General features: G+C 46.7%; 1 protein-coding gene across 2 annotated transcripts in view; it reads right to left on the bottom strand.

Annotated features, from left to right (window-relative positions):
• Positions 1-22,768, bottom strand: part of DOCK4 (dedicator of cytokinesis 4) — a 1,604,094-nt gene that overhangs the window by 409,241 nt on the left and 1,172,085 nt on the right. For both annotated transcript variants that reach the window (XM_078674485.1, XM_078674490.1), the window contains exon 30: positions 22,444-22,502. In XM_078674485.1, the coding sequence (XP_078530611.1) occupies positions 22,444-22,502 (59 nt within the window). The remainder of the gene's footprint in view (positions 1-22,443; positions 22,503-22,768) is intronic.

The raw sequence follows: 22,768 nt of genomic DNA, 5'->3' as shown, positions 1-22,768 counted from the left end.
AGGCCCTGACACATTACTGGGAAGTTAATTGGGATACTGCCTCCTCCAACTTGGTGGTCTGGGACGCGATGAAAGTGGTAATGTGGGGGGGGGGGGGTGGCGATTGGAAAGTTGGTCGGTGCCAGGCACGAGATCTACCGGAAGTTGTGCGAGGTGGAGGACCGACTGACGGGACTTGAACGGGAGGCAGTTGAGGACCCGGGGAAGAAACAGGCTCTACAGGCACAATACATTCTACATGCAGAGATGTTAGAAACTCTGCGCACCCTTGACTGCAAGGCCTACTTGCAAAGACAACACACGGCGGCGGACCGTTCCGGGGCGCTGCTAGCCCGATTGGTGCAAGACCGGCCAGACACCCCAATCATCACACAAGTCCGTAACTAAGCGGGCGACCTAGTGGACACACAATCTGGCATCAACCGGGCATTCCATGACCATTTACAGGCCCTATATGACCGAACTGAGACAGAGGATCCTGCACGAGTGACTGAATTCATGAGGGACCTCCCCTTCCCCCAATTGACGGCGGAGGTACAAAAATTAATTGAGGGACCCATTACCCAACACGAAATTCGCACTGCGATCAAACACCTAAATAAAAACAAGACACCGGGCATGGATGGACTTCCGGTGGAGTTCTATTCCACTTATGCCGACACAATGGTACCGGTTCTGGAACAAATCTACAAGGAAGCCTTTGAGGAGGGCCGCTTACCACACACAACCATGCAGGCCTTAGTGATTTCTATCCGTAAACCGGGTAGGGACGCCCTGGAGTTAGGAAATTATAGGCCTCTATCCATGCTGGCCAAGGAATACAAGATCCTGAGCAAAGCTATTGCCCTATGTGTCCAGCCCCACCTGACTGCACTCATATACCGCGACCAGTGTGGGTTCCTCCCAGGGCGCAGCACCTCCCTCAACACGAGACGCCTGCACGCTATAATGACAGCGTCGCCGGCTGAGCTGGTACAGGCGGGATGCATTGCGTTGGACCTTAAACAAGCTTTTGATTCGCTTTCTTGGTCCTTTATGTTCGAAGCCCTGCGCCGATTTGGCTTCCCAGCCCGGTTAATAAGATGGTCAGGTTGCTATACACCCATCCCACAGCTAGGACGAGAACGGGGTGGTATATATCGGCCGAATACCCAGTCCACCGGGGCACCAGGCAGGGATGCCCCCTGTCCCCAATGCTGTTTGTGTTGGCACTGGAACCTCTGGCCATTGCTCTCCACAAACACGCGGACGTGCTGGAGTACCGGTGGCAGGTACGTCCCATCTCCTGTCTGTCTATGCGGACGATATGCTATTGTACCTCCGGGACCTAGAGTCGGACCACATGCTTCTATATGACACCTTCCGTAGATTTGAAACGGTATCGGGACTGGCCATCAACCCGGAAAAATCTGTGGGATTCTACTTCCGTGACGGGTCTCATCCGCCCTCTCTGCCATTTGGCACCTACAGGATCCCGGTTGCCCAGTCCAGCTTTAAATACCTGGGAATCCGCATATATAGGAGGTCGGAGGACCAGCTGGATGGTAATATTTCTACAGCCATCGCAGGTCTCCGTGGCAGCATTGGCTTTTGGACCTCACTCCCCTTGTCAGTTATGGGCCGCATTGCGATAGCAAAGATGGTAATGCTACCACGCTTGCTGTACTATTTTGTGAACCTACCTATATGCATCCCTCACCGTACCTTTGAGTCCATTAAGTCCTTACTGATTACCCTTATATGGGGGCCGGGCAGACGACGGCTCAGCCTGCGTAAATTACAACTTAGCACTTCCCAGGGGGGACTCGGTGCCCCCGACTTCCAAGGATAGTTTTACGCAAGTCAACTCCAATGGTTGTCTTATTGGCTGGCCGGGAAGAATCTCCACGAGATCGGATGGACAACAGACCAACTAAGCCGGGGTGATTTGCACACCTTACTGCTACCTAAGAGCAAACTTCCACGAGAATGCCACCCGCTGCTCCGTACCGCCCTTCTTTGTTGGAAGAAGGCATTGGCTTACACGTCTACGGTATTACCATATGCAGATAATATCCCCTTACTAGGCATCCCGACACCACAGGGAAAACTTACCAAACAGGCCATAAGGGACTGGACAGCAAATGCGATTGAGGGGGTGGGTAGTTTCTTCGGAGACAACCTACTGTTGGACCATCGCTCTTTCGTACAGGCGACCGGGACTTCGGACAGACATTACTTACTGCACGCCACTGTCTCTCATTTCATTAGCACGACTTGGGCGCCCCAACGCATCCAACCACAGCAACACGAACTAGTGCACCTAGTACACTATATGGGGGCCGGCAGCCACTTGGTACGATGGCTGTACACGAGGATTAGAACTCATGCTGCATTATCCCTGGACACTCTGCGAGAGACCTGGTCACGGGACACAGGGGAGGATTTTACTGATATGACTTGGCGGGTGGCCCTGGAACATCCAAAGAGGGTTTCCAGGAATGTGAAATTCAAATACATTCAAGCCATGGTACTCCACAGGGCTTACCTCACCCCGGAGAGGATTCACAAGATGTTTCCCAACGTCTCTCATCAGTGCCAGAGATGTAGGGCGGATGGAGCAGGCCTCCTACATATGCTTTGGTCGTGCCCACAGCTGGGCGATTACTGGAGAGAGGTCTGCCAGACGATGAGAGAGGTGTCTCAGATACAGGTGAAGGAGAGTGCACTGTATTGCCTAGTAGGAGCCCGGCCTCGCCCCAAACCATTAAAACCCAAACTACGATTTGTGGATTTAGCTTTCCTATTAGCGATCAGGAAGATTACAATGCAGTGGAAGTCCCCGAGAGCGCCTAGGGTGGAGACGTGGCGGGCAGACGTGGTGATATGGGGTAGGGCAGAATGTGTTGCCCTTAGAAAGGAGGAAGAAGGTGGGAGGCGAAAAATCCCGATGGCACTGGATTGGGAAGTTATGCTACTAGAATTAGATAGTATAGATCGGCCCCTGTCCCAGGACAATTGAGCACACTAAGACCCTGAGGGATTAATATAGTATATACTGGACACTGAGGCGGGAAGGAGGTGGTTACAAAGAGCTTATATTACATAATCCTGGCAGAAAGTGGTCAACGCTGGGGAGCTGAGACAGAAATGTTAGGAGAGAATGTACACCTGAGTTGGTTGGGTGGGGGAGGGATAGTTGGGGTGCGAGAGGGTGGGTACAAGGGCATGTTCTTTTTTTTTTGTCCTCATATATGCCACCAGATTTTGTATGCTCTAGATGGGTCTCCCTGTCGCCTTTTATACTGACATTCCTGAAGCCGCCCCGGGGTCAGTATCTAGCTGACAGAAATGTCCCAGAGGTGGGTTGTTTCCTTATCCAACTCCCCTGACTTATGATGGAGTACTTCAGGCCAGGGGAGGACAGGACCGACACAACCTCTGGCATAATCATCGGACCGTTTACTTGTTCGACCAGGCCTCCAGTTTTGACCATACATTCTCTGTATTTCCATCGCAACCAACCATGTCCATCTTACAGACTTCCATTATGCTTTTTAGACACTCTGCAAATCTGGGGGGGGCAGCTGACTTCCATTCTTTACATATCTCCCTTCTGGCAATAACCACCACGTAAAAGATAAACTGTGAATGTAAGTTATTAATATTATAGTCGTGGGGTAGACCAAAAAATACTAACCTAGGGGTACATAAGATGGATGTTGATAGTACCTCACCCAGGAAGCCAGCTATCGCTCTCCAGTACACCTGAATCTCGGGGCATTCCAAAAATATATGCATGTCATCTGCAGCTGTGAGTTTACAGCGGGGGCAGTAGTAATTATTCTGCGTTATCTTATATAATTTGGCCGGGGTCCAATATACTCTGTAGGCCGTGAATAAATGGTTCCGCCTTAAATCAGCTGGTTTAATTAATTTCTGGGATAAAGAAAAAGAGTCTGGCCAGATTTTACTACGCTCTTCGGGGTATTCAGCTATTGTATTCCCCCAGAGGCTCGTCAGTTCAAGGTCTAAGTTACTCTTTTCATCAGTAAACAGTTTATACCAGATTGATACTTCTCTAATCCAGCCCCCCCTCTACGAATTGCATCCAGAAGTCCAGTATCTTTTTCCCGCTGTAAAGTCTGGCTTGACCACCATGCAGATAATTGGTAAAATTTAAATCTCGTCAGTAGCCCGTTTGTGAGTGACGTTAGGGAGTTCCAGTCCATGAGGCCTGAATCCACACATAAATCCCCCCATTTCAATATTCCAGCTGTTCTCAAGGGCAGTGAGAGCTGGTCTTGAAGACATGCAGGAGTACCCGGGGAATCCCAGATTGGAGTGTAGGTATGATAATAAGGAATTCCCAATATCTTTCAGATAAACCCCCAGTTTTTAAGTGCAGTCTGTAGGATCTTTAGGCGAACTTTCTTAAAGAATTTCTGGGCATGTTCTGATACAACTGGAGAACTCTAACACTGTGCACGAATTTGTATGGAAAAGCCCTAGAGGACGAGTCTCCGCCCCTCTTTTTTTGGGGGGGGACTGGGAGTAAATTGAAAAGCGTGATGTATTACATGTCTGTTGATAACACTCTATACGTATGTGGCGAATATACATTCACGAATAAAGTTTCCCCCCCCAAAAAAATGGCTAATGTGATTGGTGTTTCAAGTGAGTATCTCCTCCTACTGGTCTTTATCTAGCTGGAGGCCCAGTTCTCTTTCTCCCATGCTTTCCTATAAATTACTCGATTTTCTCTTTGATCTTCTGTGTAGTTTCACGGTCGGTGACGCATGTCCATATGTTTCATATCTGAATGTGTTTTGAGGCTTGTTTCTATGGAGATTAATTCTCTAATGGCCCGTTATCCTATTGTAGGGTGGAGGACCCAGTGTTGTACCTGTACACCCATAATATTTCTATTCTGGCAGTTCATATTCTTTCTCAATGTCCTCAAAGCTTTTTAATTAAACCCCTCACAACAAATCACCCAGCCTGAAGCACCCAGCCTCAATCCACTTTCTCTTTAAACTCATCTCTCTGTAAGTCTGGAGTGACTTCAGTGTTGCCCCACTGGAGTGTAAAGAGTGATGCGTATGTTATCAGTTTCCCTTAGCTATGTAATGTGCCCACATATTCATCATCATGGACACTATTGGTGACATGCATATGCACCTGTGTCTCTAGGACTTAGGTAACCATGGTATAACAAAGAGGGACCTCTTTGCTATGTTGTAATCTATTCACCAGCATTCCTTGTCTGTTTCCTCCTGCATCCATACCATTAGGTAGCTAAGTTGTGATGCCTGATAGTAGGATTCTCTATTAGGGATACCCCAAACTGTCTGCTTGGAGTGCAAGGTACACTTCATTCTTTGTGCCTGTGGCTTCTTACCTCCCATATGCAGTTTGTGAGGAGGCTTAACAGTTTCATTAGGTCACTCGTTGTGTGCCAAAACGGTAGTGCCTAGAACACATACAACACGTAGGGAAGAATAGTCATTTTAGTGCCCTCTTTGCACCCAGCCCAAGAGATACACGATTGACAAAAAGCTATTGTATTTTTATAGCTCTATAGAGGGTTTGAAAATTGTGTTGCATCATTGACTTTGCACATTGGGTGACCTCTATTCCTAGGCACTTAATATGCATAGAGGACCATCAAAATAGTTTTCCCTTTCTCAACCTCTCAGTCATTACACTATCGACTTTGAAAAATACCTTTCTATTTCCTGCACCTGTGACATCTACTGGTAATCTCAAGAGCGGGCTTTTGCATTAGAGCTGCACTTCCTTGCTCTGATAAACGATACAAGATACAGTAGTTTGGAAACTGCGCGGTGAGGCTGTTTGCTTTTAAAACTCCTGTTTTTTATTTTTGTTCGTTTTTGTTCTCTTGACCCTGCTTTTAAGTAGAGGTATTTACTGGGCTCTCCCCTCACCTGCACTCTAATTGTGAAGCACCGCTGCTCGAGCGGACCCGGTTCTGGGGTGGTTGGGGGTCTCCCGAGTTTGTTTAACGGCCGCCATCTTGGGAAGGGCATTGACGCTCTTTGAGCGCCATCTTGAGTGTCCTGGTGGTGCGCTTTGCCCCTCACCTGGAGGCACTATTTAAGGCGGTCCTTTTAGTGTCAGACCTTGATAGGTCTCAGCGCTCAGGTGCTGGCAGCTCATTATAGTCTACTGCGCTGCGTGGTGAGGCTGTTTGCTTTTAAAACTCCTGTTTTTTTATTTTTGTTCGTTTTTGTTCTCTTGACCCTGCTTTTAATTAGAGGTATTTACTGGGCTCTCCCCTCACCTGCACTCTAATTGTGAAGCACCGCTGCTCGAGCGGACCCGGTTCTGGGGTGGTTGGGGGTCTCCCGAGTTTGTTTAACGGCCGCCATCTTGGGAAGGGCATTGACGCTCTTTGAGCGCCATCTTGAGTGTCCTGGTGGTGCGCTTTGCCCCTCACCTGGAGGCACTATTTAAACCAGTCCTCAGAGCGTAGCGGGATCGCGTAGCGGGTCGGCCTTCGCTTTGCCTGAGTCTTGCCAGAGTCCTGCCCGTCTGCGCCCGTCAGCGTCTCGGAGGCGGCGGAGCGGCGGTAGGTTCTGGTGGTATACTGTTCTTGGGCAAGATGATTTGTTATTCTGCTAGGGAACTTTGCGCTTTGCAAAAACGTCCCTGTGCATGCCGATCTGTGTTCCTGGGCCGTTACAAGGGTAAGCGGCTTTGCCCTGGTTGTGGCTGGGTGCCTAATTATGCCCCCGTCTCCTCACAAGGGAGAGAGGAGGATCGAGTGAGACATCTTTTCCTACTGCTCAATACTAGATCGGTGGGCAAGCATGCTCTGGAGATCTTTGATCTCCTTGTGAGAGAAAAGCCACTCTGCCTGCTGCTGACCGAAACCTGGTTGGGGGAGCTGTCCAATCCAGACATCATGGCAGCGATTCCCCCGGATTATAATATCTTCCGGCAAGATAGAACCAAAGGCAGGGGTGGGGGGGTAGCGGTGGTAGTGAGTAAAGCAGTTTCCTGCTCTATTCTCTCTCTTGACGCTATCGCAGGATCGGAATCTCTTGCTTTTACCATCAGACTGTCCCTGCAACAAGCCGTGAAAGGGCTGTTGGTGTATAGATCCCCTGGCCCAGTTGGATCTTTTTTCGACGACCTCCAGGTTGCCACTGCCGGGCTGGTCTTGAGTGCGCAGCACTGTCTTCTGGCAGGAGACTTTAACTTCCATATGGATGTCGCCAGTGATTTGGATGCCAACAAACTGCAGGATATTACGGCTTCTCTGGGCCTTGTCCCTTGTCTCACAGGTCCCACTCATGATAAAGGACACACCTTGGACCAGGTCTTCTCTTCTATCCCTCTCTTGGATATCGAGCTCCTTCCGGTGCTTTGGACAGACCATAGGCTGGCCAGATTCTCGATATTAGCCAGTAAGAAACCCCCGTGTAGTGTGCCGAGACAGCATGACACGGCGCGGAGGGCTCTGCACAGAGTCACGCCTGAGATGTTAAATCAGGCGGCTGTGGACCACCCGTGCTCTCTATCGGGCAACTTGGAGCAGGACGTTGAGTCCCTACAGGGGTGGCTGACGGAGAGGCTGAATGATCTGGCCCCCGTTATGGCCCCGAGAAATAAGATCAAGAGGGTTTCGGCCCCTTGGTTTACCGAGGCACTGCTGGCCACTCGCCGCAAATGTAAGGTGGCGGAAAGGGCGTGGCGCCTCCACTATGATCTGGAGGCCAGAGTGGCTTATAGGTCAATGGTTAAAGCTTACCACTGCGACATTTTCCGTGAAAAAAGGTTTTCTTGGCCAGGAGGATTGAGGCCGCCTCAAACTCATGCAAGGAGATCTTTGCTGTAGTTAGGGAGTTTATGGCCCCCAGATCCAACCTGCCCCAAGGGGTTCCATCTGAGCTGTGGGTCTGTGACCTGGCCAGATTTTTCACGGATAAGATTAAGTCCATCCAGGACTCTTTCGCAGTGGGCTCAGCCGAGGTGCATGCTAGTGTGGTGGCGGGACCGGTGTGGCGGCCTTCGCAGGCTGTGGTCCTCGCAGAGGTCCCACCTATTTCCATCGATGCTTCCTTGGCGCTTTTGGCCAATCTTAAGTCGGGTTCGCCATTAGATCCCTGCCCGGCTAAATGTTTGGCGAAGATGGCAACTGTGGTCAACCCTGTGGTCAATCCACTTGTGAATGTGTCTCTGAGGGAGGGGCAGGTTCCATTGCCCTGGAAAAGGGCGATGGTGATCCCCCTCCTCAAGAAGCCTGGGCTGGATCCTGAGGTTTTGGCCAATTATAGGCCGATCTCCCTCCTCCCGGCGTTGGCCAAGATCACGGAGAAGCATGTGCACGGCGTTCTTTCCAGCTTTCTTGAGTCCAGTGATCTGCTACACCCTTCACAGTCCGGTTTCTGCCCTAATTTAAGTACGGAGACGGCACTGTTGGAGGTGTCAGAGATCATTAGGGAGACACTGGACTCTGGAGGTCGTGCCATGCTTGTCATGCTTGATCTGTCGGCGGCCTTTGACACCGTCCCCCACGAGATGCTTCTCGCCAGACTCTATGACATCGGTCTGAGGGGGACGGTGTTGGATTGGTTTTCATCTTTCCTGGAGGGCCGCCGACAAACGGCCTGGGCCTCTCCGAGCTCCGCCGAGATGCCGCCATTGGGAGTCGGTGTTCCGCAGGGATCTGTGTTGAGCCCGACTCTCTTTAACATCTTTATGACACCTTTGGCGGCACTGGTGGAGTCTTCTGGGGCCCAGATCGTTTCCTACGCCGATGACACGCAGCTGCTTTTCACGTGTGGGAAAGATCAGGCTTTCGATGGGGAGAACATCCGGGGCTGCTTGGAGTCGGTCTTCAGTTGGTTCCAGGCGAATGGCCTCAAGGCCAATTCAGATAAATCTGAGGTGTTGTTCTTCGGCTGCTCCCTCGACCCCGATTGGCGGGCCTGGTGGCCCACAGATATGTGTCCCCCTGCCCTGGCATCGTTGGTGGCAAAGAATCTGGGTGTAAAGATGGACAACAGCCTGACATTGGTGCCACATGTTCGTGGCCTAACGGGCACTTGTTTTGGGCTACTCAAGATGCTCCGGAAGTTTTTGCCTCTGCTCTCAGAAGAGCACAGAAAGATCACTGTGCAGGCCTTAGTTGGTTCCAGATTGGACTACGCTAATGTCCTGTACAGTGGTCTGCCGGACTATCTTGTTCAGCGGCTGCAGGTTGTGCAGAACGCTGCAGCTCGCGCTATTTTCGGCCTTCATAGGCGAGTAGGAGCCTCCGGTTTGTTGCAGTCGCTTCATTGGCTGCCCGTCCGGAAGCGGATCATGTTTAAAGTTCTGACGCTGGCGCATAAAGCGCTTTTTGGCGTGGGCGCGAAGTACCTTCAACGCAGGCTCACCTTTTACCGCCCGGCCAGATCTTTGCGCTCGGAATCTCTGTTCTTGGCCGTTGTTTCTCGAATTAGGAAGGCACGCACTGGGGGGCGCTCCTTTAGTCTGAGGGCCCCTCAGTTGTGGAACACACTGCCTTTGGCCCTACGGTCCTCCTCTAATCTGCTTCACTTCAGGAAGAGCCTGAAGACCTGGCTTTTTAACCTTTAGTATCTCTACTGTTTTTTTTCTCTGTTTCAGTTGTTCGCTGTATGGTGTTATGTTTTTTATTTTGAGCTGCCTCGATAAAGCGCCGGGACACTCCTTTGGAGTAGCCATGCGCTATAAAAATAAATGTATAACATAACATAACATAACAAGATCTGAAGGGGAATTCTTGAAAATAAGCATTCAAGGGGAGATGAGTACCTTGAGCATACAGTATTGTACGAATGACTCACTCTGACAGACTCACAGCCAAAAGCGATTCCGAGAGACCTAATTTTCTTTGTCCATAAATTTGAAACTAGCTCTCCGGTGGGTTAGGCTTGTATTCCACATAGAACCTATGGTACTGGAGTAGGAAATGGAATTTGGCTTAAAAGGCTCATCTGGTGTAGCCTCTCTAAAACGCAAAGTGGAATCAGGGTCTTAAATTGTGGTGTGAACCTAGAGGGGAAACAGCCATTACGATACTGCCATAACCATGCACGACCGTTACCACAAAGCCATTATCACGCATATGTAGGCTGTCCTGTTTTCAGTTTCTATTTTTGGTAAATTCTGGTGGGGTTTTTTCAGTGTTTTCAATATCTTACAAAACAGTTGTTATCAGTGGTTACACATTTTCACGCCACTAAAAACAACAGAAAAAGTGTTTTTCCGGTGTTTATGGAACGATTTGCTTTTATCATTGCTTGCTTTCTGCACTGAAAGAACATGGTATATAGACAGTGTACGTATAGTGTATATGAGGTCCAAAGAGATTTTTGCAAATTAATCTTATTGTAGTACACCATAGAATACTTCTTCAGTGAGTCTTTGGTCATGTGCGCTCGTGCTTTCCTTCCCGTGTACACTTCTGTGAAAAGTCCCTCTCAGCATTCATAGCCCCTTGGGCTGAGAACCATCAGCTAAGGGACACAGTTGGGATGACTCCTTCTTTGATGCCACATAAAGCCGAAATTATAAATATTTGCGTTTAATTTCCTGGGCATAAGAAAACAGTGCACCAGAATGGACTAAAAAGTCAATAGCATCCCTCATTAACTCTGAAGATTGAAAAGATGCTTTCAGCATACCATCTAACAAGTGGCAAGGATCTCCTACAGGGAATCACTTCAGCTCGGGTATCAATTTTGACAGGTTACCACACAAATTTTTTATATACGTATCTGAATCACTACAAATACAAACAATATCACCCCAATCTTTGTTGAACCTGGAAAGAACCTTTTGTGCAGAGCATAACAAGTGACACTGCGTTCCATGTTTTCCAAAAATCTGGTGTTACATTTTCACCACTATCCCAGATGCTTGGTGATATATATACTTGTCACTATACCTTGCATTTAATGTTTAAAGCCTGAGGTGTTGGCAATTCACCTACTATCAATACTGACCCACTAGAAACTATGATATGATGTATTAAGGGTTTTTACCCATTCTCTGTGGGTAAATGTGATGACACATATTAGGAAAGATTTTTATGAAACTAGCCATTTTACCTATCAGTGAAAGAATCAAATGAAGCCAAAATATCAAATGTGAGTTTAATATGTCCTTATTCTCTACAGTTTATAAAATAATTAAACTAAACCTAAAACGTGAACCTAAACCCTGCATCTTTAGACCAAAGGCCATAAAACTGAAAAAAGTAAAAGGAAGAAGAAACAATATTTTAGTGGCATCCCTAAAGAACAAAACTCAAGCAGAATAATGTTAGCCAGTCTTTCTTACTGCTAGCTTGTATAACCAAGCTACATTTTATTGACCCCTTCAGTAAGAACAAAATGACTCTTTCACTTTCTTTTTCCTTTCTTTGAATGGCATTTAGTTTGTGGTTGTGCAGGTGTTTTTTCAGTGTTTATATGTTTTCACCGGTGAGGGCTATTTTTCTTTCAGTGGGGTTTTATCAGTTATTATAGGTTTAAACCTAAAACCCCACAGCCTACGCATATGCCTTAACCACAAATTTTGTTGCAAAGGCATGAATGATAAAGGCATATGCTTGGTAAAGTATTACATGTTTTATTTGGGTTTCTTACATTACTTATATGGGCTCACTTGTGTTTCCTTCAAATCATGCCTGTCACTATGCCGGAAAGCTGGGCTAGTTTTTAGGGGTTAGTGTTGGTGTGCAGAAGGGTTCAGACGTCTCTCACGTCAACATACAGGCTTTTTCCAATGTTGGATTGGGCTTGTGTTGGTGTGGGCCAGGGTTTGGTCGTCCCCATTGCAAACATACAGGCTTTCTCCAATGGAGGATTGGGCTTGTTTAACCATCTGCTTCACTTTTGAATATCAATGGAGCATACAGACTCCCAATGGCCAACCTGTCAGACAGATGCGTTTCACCAGACAGCGGACACACGTCACTTCAGAAAACTCTCTAGCATGCCTTCCAAGCCAGAGAGCTACCCCGTAGCGTTCTGCAATGTCTCGCCCCCAAACCTCCTCACACCTCACCTCCTCGGCGTCAGGTACACATGAGTGCAGCTTTAACCACTGCGAGCAGTACCACATATAGCACAATTAAGTTGCGAAAGTTTGCATTGTAGTGGTATATGTGATTACTGTATACGTAGTAATGCCCTTTTAATGTGTCCTTATGAATGCACGTTGTAATGACATGCGTGGTAATGGGGGGCGTGGTAGTTTAGGTGCTGTAAAGGAATGTGTGGGGAATGCATGCGTTACTTCATCATACAACCACCTAGAGTACCTGAAAGAGTTGTAACACTATTGCCTAAGAAAGTTCAATTTGAGTCTGGAAAAGTGTTTGAGTGAGGCCTTGCTCTTGATGCTATGTCATTCTGGATTCTGGTGGTCACAATAATCTATGTATGAATTGGGGAAAGTAATATTCTGAGTTGTAAGGGTGGATTCAAACAGTGGGCCACTGAACTCTTCAGCAAATTATCGTAAGACCAGGGATTCTGTAATTAAAAGGTACTTAGTGCAAAATGGAGCCCCTTTAGCGACCACAACCCACTAGTGGTAGAACTACATCACAGGAGTTGCAGGAGAAAGATCAGTAAAAGGGAGGGCAGGCTGCAGCCAGTAGAACAGGGGAGGCGACTCAAATGGGACAAAAATAAACCCACAGGAATTCTACAAAGCCCTAATTCAAAAAGGGGGGAAATACGTAGAAGAATGCCTGAACCCCCAAATAGAAGGCCCAGATGTAGTAGCATCGTTTGAATCCCTAACAAAACTAGCAGACAAACTGCTGGAAGCGAAAGGTTCAGCCAAGACAACGAATCACCCACGTTGGTTTGACACAACCTGCTCTAAAGCATTGAGGAACCTAAAAAAAGCCCTCAAATGCAAACCAAGGAATACCGCACTAGTGGCCAACTACAGGCAAATTTATAAGTCGAGCGTTAGGGAAAGGAAAGCAGCACTGCAGGCACAAGTCTGGGCAGATTTAAGAGAGGCAGGCGAAAACAGGGACTACTCTGAATTCTGGAAAATTGTGAATAGGCCATGTTTTCAGGATAATACCGCACCAGCCATTACCTCTAGTATCCTCCCAGACCAATGGGTTACGCATTTTGAGGGCCTGTATAATAACTCCAAGGCGGACATGCAGGAGGGAGTATGGGAGGGCGATAGGAGTCTGGAAGTAACTTTCTCCTTGGAAGAGTTAAAAACGGCGATTCGAGGTCTTACCCCCAATAAAGCACCAGGACCTGATGGAACACCCCCAGACCTATACAGAAGCAACATAGATCTCTGGGAACCAATCCTAACAAGGGTCCTAAATGCAGCCATTAGGTCTGGCCTACCACGTTCTTGGTCCACCGCACTGATTGTACCAATTTTCAAGAAAGGGAGCAGAGAAGACCCCAAATGCTACAGGCCGATTTCTTTAATCGATGTCTCTGCGAAAATACTAGGGCGGGTGATTTTGAATCGGCTAATAGACTGGACGGAGGAACACCACACCATAGCGGATACCCAGTACGGGTTCAGAGTGGGCAGATCCAAATTCAAATTCAAATTCAAAATTCTTTATTCGACTGCATGAAATACAGTCATAAAAGTTCATTAAAATACATATATGTACAAAACATGGTTAAAAAGAATCAATACGTCAGATAATCATAAAGAAATATGTGATATCACGTTCAAGTGTGTATATAAGATTTACAAGGGACTCAATTAGGGGGTGGTATAATTCGGTTAGGGGTCAGCCTTCCATACTTTTTCTGAATTTCAGGGCTGTTTTTAAAAAGTTATATATAAACGGGGTGCAGTCACTGTGCAGCATTTGAAGGTGTAAAAGTGCTGGCATTATTTGTACAAAGTTCAGTTTTTTAAGCAAAGGTTTTAAAAACATTTTCCGAGGAATCTCGTAATAAGAGCATATAAATAAAAAGTGTGCCATGTCTTGCGGAGACTTGTTGTCGCAGCCGCAAGGTGGCAACACTGTCCCTCTGTGGGCTCCACTCGGTACGGCTAACATCAGGTGGAATAAACCAAAACGAAGTCTACTCATCAAGAAGCGTTCATATCTGGAGGTTGGCCAGGATAGGTATGGTTCAATTTGTAAACTTGTTTTAATTAAAATGTGTCTCATAACACTATCCTTTTTCAATTCGGTTTCTTCCCTGGCAAACTGGCGATTCAGCAGGAAAGTGTCCTTTACATATGTTACATCATTCTTGGATACTTTCTGGGGTGTTAAAAAGAGATCCAGCCTGCCCAGGTCTTGGAGGCAGTTTCTGATGTATTTTAGCCAGGGTATCTTGAATTTCCCTTCCCAGGTTAGTGCTTCGAGGAGGATGTTATGAGTTAGTGGTATTTCTTAGTTCAGCCAACATTTAAGCCAACAAAGCAAAGGGTTTACAGCGATCTTATCCCTATATATGGCATTCCCAGTTCTTCATGAGTGGAGAAATTAGCAGTACACTTTGGTAGGCACAGGACCTGTTTAAAAAAGTTATTTTCAATAATTGTAAGGACGCCCACAGGGGCAAAGCCCCATAGTTCGTTTCCGTAACAGGCGACTGCGATACTTTTTGCTTGATATAGTTTCATCAGGGCAACCACTGGTGTATTGCCCATTTTTCGCGCGAAGTCCGTTATTCCAGCATTGGTCCTTATTAGTTCATCTTTCTTTTTCTTTATTGCGGGTCCCCATGCAAGTTTGGAGTCAAACAGAACTCCAAGGTATGAGAAGGTTTTTGTTGTTGGTATTTTTTCCCCGTTGATGGAGAATGGGTAGGATTTTTTAGTTCCAGGACCTATCTTCATAACAAATGATTTTGAGTTGTTGATACTCAGGCCACGCAAGTTCATAAATTGAAGAAAGGAATCTAATAATTTTTGAAGGCCGAGTGCAGTTCTGGAAATAAGAACGGCGTCATCTGCGTAAAGCAGAACAGGAACGCCCTTTCTTCCTATATAGGGGTAGTCCGTGTCAGTTGTTAAAAGATGCTCCTCAAGACCGTTTATATATAAATTAAAAAGAAAAGGCGCTAAAATACAGCCCTGCCTAACCCCCCGATTAATTTTAAAGTCACTAGTTACCTTCAGGTCTTTGGTGTAACGAACATTTGCACGTGTATCATTATGGAGGTCAGCCAGAAAATTAATCAATTTAGTTTCAACTCCCATTTTCATTAAGACGTCCCAAAGTTTGCTTCTGTCAACGCAATCAAAGGCCGATGAAAGGTCCATGAAGGCCATATATAGTGTTCCATTGCGGGCCAGGGTGTACTTGCCACTGATTAAATATAAGTTCAGGCATTGAGTTGTTGTTGAATGCCCGGGTCTGAAGCCATATTGAGCGGGTGCCATTATGTTGTTATTTTTGGCCCATGTGGACAGCCTGTTTAAGAGGATCCCTCCCACTACTTTGGCGACTGAGTTTATCAGGGAGATTGGTCTGTAGCACGCTGCGTTAGTTCGGTCGCCCTTTTTGTATACAGGGACGATGGTGGAGGCTCCCCAGGTCTTAGGAACCCCTATTGCGGCCCCAGCGTTAACAACCACTGTAAGAATTGGAGCCCAAAAGGGTATATTTGATTTGAATAAGTCCGGGGGAAGGCCATCCGGACCCGGGGCCTTGTTACTGGTTAGACCACGGATCCCTTTTTCAACTTCCTTGACTGTGAAGTGCAATGGTGCCCCTTCGGAGAATTTAAGAACTTGTGTTGTTTGTGGGGCGTCGCTCTTAAAAATTGAGCTGAAATGGGAGATCCATTCGTTCTCAGGTATAACAGTTCCGAGGTTGGTAGCATTAGGATCGTCAAACAATGGCTTGTTAATTATGCTCCAGAACTTCGCACTGTTTCCTAAGGTTGAAGGATCAAGTAAAGACTCCCAGATGTTCCGTTTTATGGACTTTTTCCCAGATGCCAGGGCTATTTTGTATTCTGAACGTAATGCTTTAATAAGTGCAAGATTTCTTGGTTTGTTTTTGAGGGCAGTTTTCAGTTTTCGGCTAGATAATGAGCAGGTATGATCAAACCATCGTGGTTGTAGTGCAGTTGATCGTTTTGTTGACACAGAGAGCAGTAGATCAATTCTTTTTGTAATCACAGCAAAGGCAGATAAGATGGATTCGGGAGGTGTGATGTTAGAGGCACAAAGATTGAGTTCATGTTCACAACTCTTTATAACAGACTCTTGCACAGTATCGCTGTTTATCGTGGACCATTTCAAGCGGCGGTTTTTGTTAACTAATTTTAAAACTCCAGGGTCTTTATGGTTTTTCCGGAGTACAAAAGGGCCGCATTGTAGGTCAAGTGAAAGTGGGTTGTGGTCACTATAAGTGCTTTCAAGTATGTTAAAGTTTATGACCAGGTTTGTCACCTCAGCTGAGAGGAGCATGTGATCTATATAAGAACCTGACTCTGAGCCTTTGTAAGTTGGTGTTTTAAAGATATAAGAGTCATATTTCAGAGACAGGGCAATGCACAGGTTTAAGACATCTGTTAAAGTGTTCATATTTGTTCCTCGGGGACAGTGTTCAAAGTGAGGACCTGGTCTATTTCCACAGCCCAAAGAACCTAAAGATGTCGTTGATGGGTCGCCACAAATATGCGTGTTAAAGTCACCAACGATTATTTTGTCCCGGGGCAACTTTGCTGGGTTGTCGTAGAGATAGTTTTGGAGTTTAACGATATTACATTCTCCTGGTGATGTAACAGAGTTGTAAAAGTTAACCAGAGCTAAAGTTTTTTTGCCCTTCCTGAGCTCCAGTATCTGAATATGCCTGCTGTCCTGCTGTATATTTCTTATGTGAGATAGAAGAGACAGACTGATGAATATTGCTAGGCCTCCCTTTGCCCTTCCACTAGATGAGGGAGATGCATGGACAAAGAAGCTTTGGTATCCCTCGATAAAGATGTTGTTATCTACAAGCCAGGTCTCCTGGAAGCACAGTATGGTATAGTTTCTGACCAAGTTTATCCACATCGGGTCGGTTACTTTAGCTGCTAGTCCTGCGATGTTCCATGACAGGATTTTGATGGAATGGATCTCGTTGAGATCTATCACAGGCTCGTTGAGATCTATCACAGGCTCCGTGGTCGTATTAATTATGAGCTGCGGTTTTAAAGTAACATAACTTGCTGTGTCAATCGGTTGGCTTCTGGTTGTGGGTGAGGGATGGAGGACTATTGAGGTAAAAGAACTACTTGCTTCAGGTGTGGAAAGAATAGAAGCGTGATCTATGGGGGAACTCTCTGGGGAGAGTGTTGTCGCCGTTGTTACAGTGTTGACTACACTAGCACCTGAGAGGTCAGAAGTTATTACGGGGTTGTCCTTGCATATTATGTTAGGGTAAACTTGGGTATCTGTCTGGGCAAATGAGGGATCAGAGAATAGGGTGAATGACAGTCAATCCACCTCATCCAGATTATCATAAGCATATAGAGTGTCGTATCTATTTGAGGTTGGGAACCCAAGATGGTGATTATAAGGCGGATTAAAATGTCTGTAATCTCGTGTCTGTGAGTATTGAATAGTTCCTGGTCTCTCAGATATTATTTGGGGTAGGTGACTATGTGTTCTGCCTTCCCATGAGTGGACATTAGTGTATATATCAGGGTCTGTAGACATCCTTTGGATTGACTCAAAGGGGGTGGTTCGAAATTGAGGGTAAAGTTGCGGGACAGGAGCCCTTCTTGGCCAAAATAATGTTTATTATTAATTCTTTGGCCGTCTGAATAATGGGGGTAGAAGTAGCTTAGGCCAATTGGTCGAATCAGGCTATTTGTTGCAGAGTTCCTCCAATTTACAATAAATTTCGCTGCTCCTCTACTTTTAAAAGTGACCACGATACAGTCACCCTCTGTAGATTTGAATCGTGTGCCCACCCAGTCTACTCGCTTCACTTGGGAAATAGTTCCTATTATGTTGGGGGGAAGTGGCCTGTGGGTGGTTAGCCATTGCATCACCTTGTTTTTTAATTCTACATAGGATTCCCCCCTATTTTCCGCCATTTTGGGTACCCCGATCATGACTATTGTATAAGGATTGGACTCAGGTGGTAGATTGATATGGGTGGGTATTCGTGTCGAGATGGGTCTGGGCTGCGGCTCCCTAGTTACTTTATTAGGGATGTTCACTGTTGGTATAGAGGGATGTCTTGGTGTATCAACAGAGGTCGAAGTTGCCTCTGAAGGAAAAACCTCCGTAGCCCATTCACTAGTGTCTTCGTCCTCTTGTATGTGTATTTCTTGCATGTTAATTTTGGGCGGAACTACAATCGTCACTGGGATGAGTGCTGTTTGTGAATTTAATGATGGGTTATTGAAAACAGGACCCTGTTGCTGTGTCTTTGTCTGTTTACCGGTTCTTTTTGATAGATTACATGAATTTTTTGCAACTGTTGGATTTTTTGCGTTAAGAGTTGTACTCGCCGGGACAAAGGTAGAACTTGTATTTGGCATTTTTAGCAATTTGAGGATGCTAGTCGATATTTCATTTTGTGCTCTCTCGAATTTGCCTAAAGCCTTCTCGATAATGGCAATCTGTTGACTGATGGGTTGTAAGAGAGATTTAACCAGACTTTCGATCTCACTCATAGAGGGGATTTTAATAGTAGCTGTCTTAACTATATGCCCTGTCTGCTCATTGACCTGGATCCTCTCCGAATTGTTTTTGTTATTTCTGGATACATCCGAGACCTGAGAGATAGACAGAGGAGACCCCGTGGGAGTGGGTTCGGTGGGTTTCCTCTGAATTGGTTTTTGCCACATATCTCTTATTGAGCGTTTCGGTTTGTCTGATGGAAGATGGATTTTTTTCATGCGGTGTTTAATTTTTCGTTTTTTCTTGATGTTCTTGGAGTTCCTGGCCTGATTGAAAGTTTGGGTTTCTGGCAAGTGGATTACCGATGTGTGGTTCTCGATTAATTGAGCTTCGGGATCTGGAGACGATATTTGTGCACAAATTATGTTATTTCCACAATTAGATAGAAGCGTGAGGCTACTCTCCAGTGTGTTCGCTATAGGACCAGTGAGCGAAAATTTTGGCATGCTATCCTTGACCTGCGACCTTGGTAGGTCTGAAAATGATTGCATCAATAGAGATTCCTGTGAGTTAAGGGTATCGTCCATAATATGCGTATTGTTTGTGGTGTGCAAAGACAGGTTCGGAAAACACACGTCTGGTGTCAGAGATAGTCGTCTCTCGGTATCCTGAATGGAGTTGGCCACTACGCTAATGGTTTTTTGCAACATGATATCGATGGCAGTTATAGTGGGTAAAGGTGTACTCACAGTTTTTAGTCTGGTGGTAGATCTTGTTGCCATCGGAGTTTTCTGTGCCTTGGTCATGCTTGTTCAATATTTGATTATCTGCCCTCCGTAAGTTCTTAATGTTACTTTGTCATCGAGAACCCAACCGAAGATCTTAAGGGGGGTGGCCCGTCCCGGACACTACAGGCCTCGGAGGGCCACAGAGGGCCCGCCCTTTGCCCGGGCTTAGCCCCGGTGCGTCCCGCGCGCGTCCTCGCGGGAGGAGGTACCTGCCGGGGCTTTATGCGCCGCCTGGCGCGCTGGTGGATGTCGTCGCCACCTCCCCCTGGAGGCTGCTGGGAGGTGTAGTCCGACCGGCGGAGCCAAGCCCGGCCGGTCGGTGAAGCAAGCAAGGTGGCGGAGCCAAGCCCGGCCGCTGCAGGGAAAGGTGCGTGTCCTCGTCGTTCAGGGCGTCACTCTGGGTAATTAACCGGCAGCTGGATTCTGTGGGTTTCAGGGGACTCGGCCCCTGCTGGGGCTTTATGCGCCGCCTGGCGCGCTGGTGGATGTCGTCGCCGCCTCCCCCTGGAGGCTGCTGGGAGGTGTAGTCCGACCGGCGGAGCCAAGCCCGGCCGGTCGGTGAAGCAAGCAAGGTGGCGGAGCCAAGCCCGGCCGCTGCAGGGAAAGGTGCGTGTCCTCGTCGTTCAGGGCGTCACTCTGGGTAATTAACCGGCAGCTGGATTCTGTGGGTTTCAGGGGACTCGGCCCCTGCCGGGGCTTTATGCGCCGCCTGGCGCGCTGGTGGATGTCGTCGCCGCCTCCCCCTGGAGGCTGCTGGGAGGTGTAGTCCGACCGGCGGAGCCAAGCCCGGCCGGTCGGTGAAGCAAGCAAGGTGGCGGAGCCAAGCCCGGCCGCTGCAGGGAAAGGTGCGTGTCCTCGTCGTTCAGGGCGTCACTCTGGGTAATTAACCGGCAGCTGGATTCTGTGGGTTTCAGGGGACTCGGCCCCTGCCGGGGCTTTATGCGCCGCTTGGCGTGCTGGTGGATGTCGTCGCCGCCTCCCCCTGGAGGCTGCTGGGAGGTGTAGTCCGACCGGCGGAGCCAAGCCCGGCCGGTCGGTGAAGCAAGCAAGGTGGCGGAGCCAAGCCCGGCCGCTGCAGGGAAAGGTGCGTGTCCTCGTCGTTCAGGGCGTCACTCTGGGTAATTAACCGGCAGCTGGATTCTGTGGGCAGATCCACTAGTGATCAGTGTTTGAACTTGTATCTGTTAACGGCCAAATACACCAAAGCTAGCAATGGTACCGTTTTTATGGGGTTTATGACCTGGCTGCAGCCTTCGACAATGTTAATAGAAGCAAACTATGGGCCATGATGTACAACATGGGCATGGAGGTGGAGCTCATTAACATCTTAAAAGAGCTCCATTGGAAAACCACGGCTAGGGTGCGCTTCAGCCCAGAGGGGGGGGCGCACTGAGGCTTTCCCCTGTTCAGGAGGCGTAAGGCAAGGATGCATCCTTGCGCCTTTTCTCTTTTCATTATATATTAATGGTCTGGAAAACACCCTCATCTCCCTTGCCCTGGATTGCCCGAGAGTAGGATCGCGTAGGTTCCCAGTACTGTTATATGCGGACGACGCGGTCCTGCTGGCCCGCACACCGAGCAGCCTACAACAACTGGTGAACGGCTTTGTGAAGTTTATGGCTGACCTGAATCTGTCGGTAAACTTAAAAAAATCCTTTGTTATGGTGGCCGGGAAGAAACCAGCCAAGAAGCCTGTGTTTAAAATAGGGACACATACTCTTGAAATAGTTAATACTTTTCCCTATTTGGGCCTCTTGTTGGATGGCGATATGCACTTTAAACCACTAGTGGATGAACATTGTTCTAAATTGGTGTCTGCTAATGGGGCAATTTTAAGCTTTGCGCATAGACTGGGGCGCTGGTGCCCTGAACAAATAATGACTTTGTATAGATCAATCACTATGCCAAAGGCATTATATGGTGCAGAGGTGTGGGGATTCAGGGACTCGAAAAAACTGCAAGCCGAAGAAGACAAGTTTCTCCGTAGAATTCTCAAAATCCCACATTCTACCTCCGCTGAGATTGCCCATTCAGAACTGGGGATCTAATACATCTCGGACCAAGTGAAGATCAGGCCAATCACTGCATGGATCAGAATATGGACTAACCCAGAGGCTGAATTGAGCAGGGAAATTGCCAAAGACTGTCTGCAAAGGGACAATGAACTGCAAATCCCCTGGTTGAAATATGTTAAAAATACCTTGATAAATATTGACCAGTCTCATTTGTTTTCCGACCAGTCCCTAATTACAAACAATTGTAAAACTACAGTAAAAAAATTGCTTTTGGACAACTTTGCAATAACCGGAGTAAATGTGGCAAAGGTTAAGATGTCAGTAATTGCACATGGTTTAGTGGACAATGGGGTGGGCATGGAACCTTATTTGTTCCTGATGTACAATCAACATGCCAGTTTTTTAATGTGCCGTTTTAGGCTCAATCTTTTACCTAAAATTTTAGCCTATCCTTCTGGTTTTACTACAACGATTGAGCAGAAGGGTGCCTGCGGCTGCGACAATAGGTCTCCGCAGGACACCCTTCATTTTGTACTTTTATGTTCATTTTATCAATTGCCTAGGCGCCGATTCCTGGTTCACATTCTCAGAAAACAGAAACTACGTCATGCTAAAGCAGCCCTGCTATTCTTACAGAAAGCAAATGATATGTATACCCTGTGTGCCATCTCAAGCTTTTTAAAAGTAGCGGCTAGATTGAGAAATACAAGAAATTGATCGAACTGTGAACTGCAACTCATTTCTACTTCCACTCGTGACTTATATGTCCTGCTTATGATGTGCAATTTTATCTAATTGTTTTTAAATTTTGCTGTAAAGTTCAGAAATGTAATTTAATGATATTTTAGGGGCAAATGTATTGTCACTATGTATTTTTATGATGATTTTTAATTGTCGAAATAAAAACTAACTGAACTGAACTACTTAGTGCATTGAAATTCCCACAGAAGATCAGTGACCCTCGAAGAGCCAGATGTGATTACTCTTGTGCTACAAAGGAATTAAAAGTAAATAACGAAGTAACTAGTGTTATGAAAAATTAGTGTTGAAAAAATATTAATTTAACTGCTTACCTAAATTTTGCCACATGCTGAAGATTTCACACCCCATTGTTACTCTCATGTCACCATATCTGAAAATAGAAGAAGACAGTTTAAAGAAGACATCATTACTCCCAAACAAGGAAAACCATGGCAATATTATACCTAATTTTTATGAAAATGTCTAAAAACCCTGATTGAGTTGTAGAATATTACTTCTTTAGTTAATATGAAAATCATCATAGAAAGCATTTCGATTTCTAACACGAGAGTCTACTTCGGACTTCATAACCATCGACAAAAGCATATCTTCCTGATCTGCTACACAATCACCAATTTTAGGGACCATATTAGAAAA

The sequence above is a fragment of the Lissotriton helveticus genome, chromosome 1_1 (genome assembly GCF_964261635.1).
Source record: "Lissotriton helveticus chromosome 1_1, aLisHel1.1, whole genome shotgun sequence".
NCBI classification, from domain to species: Eukaryota; Metazoa; Chordata; class Amphibia; order Caudata; family Salamandridae; genus Lissotriton; species Lissotriton helveticus.
Note: the sequence above shows the minus strand (reverse complement) of the source record. Positions and strands in the feature narration are given on the sequence as shown.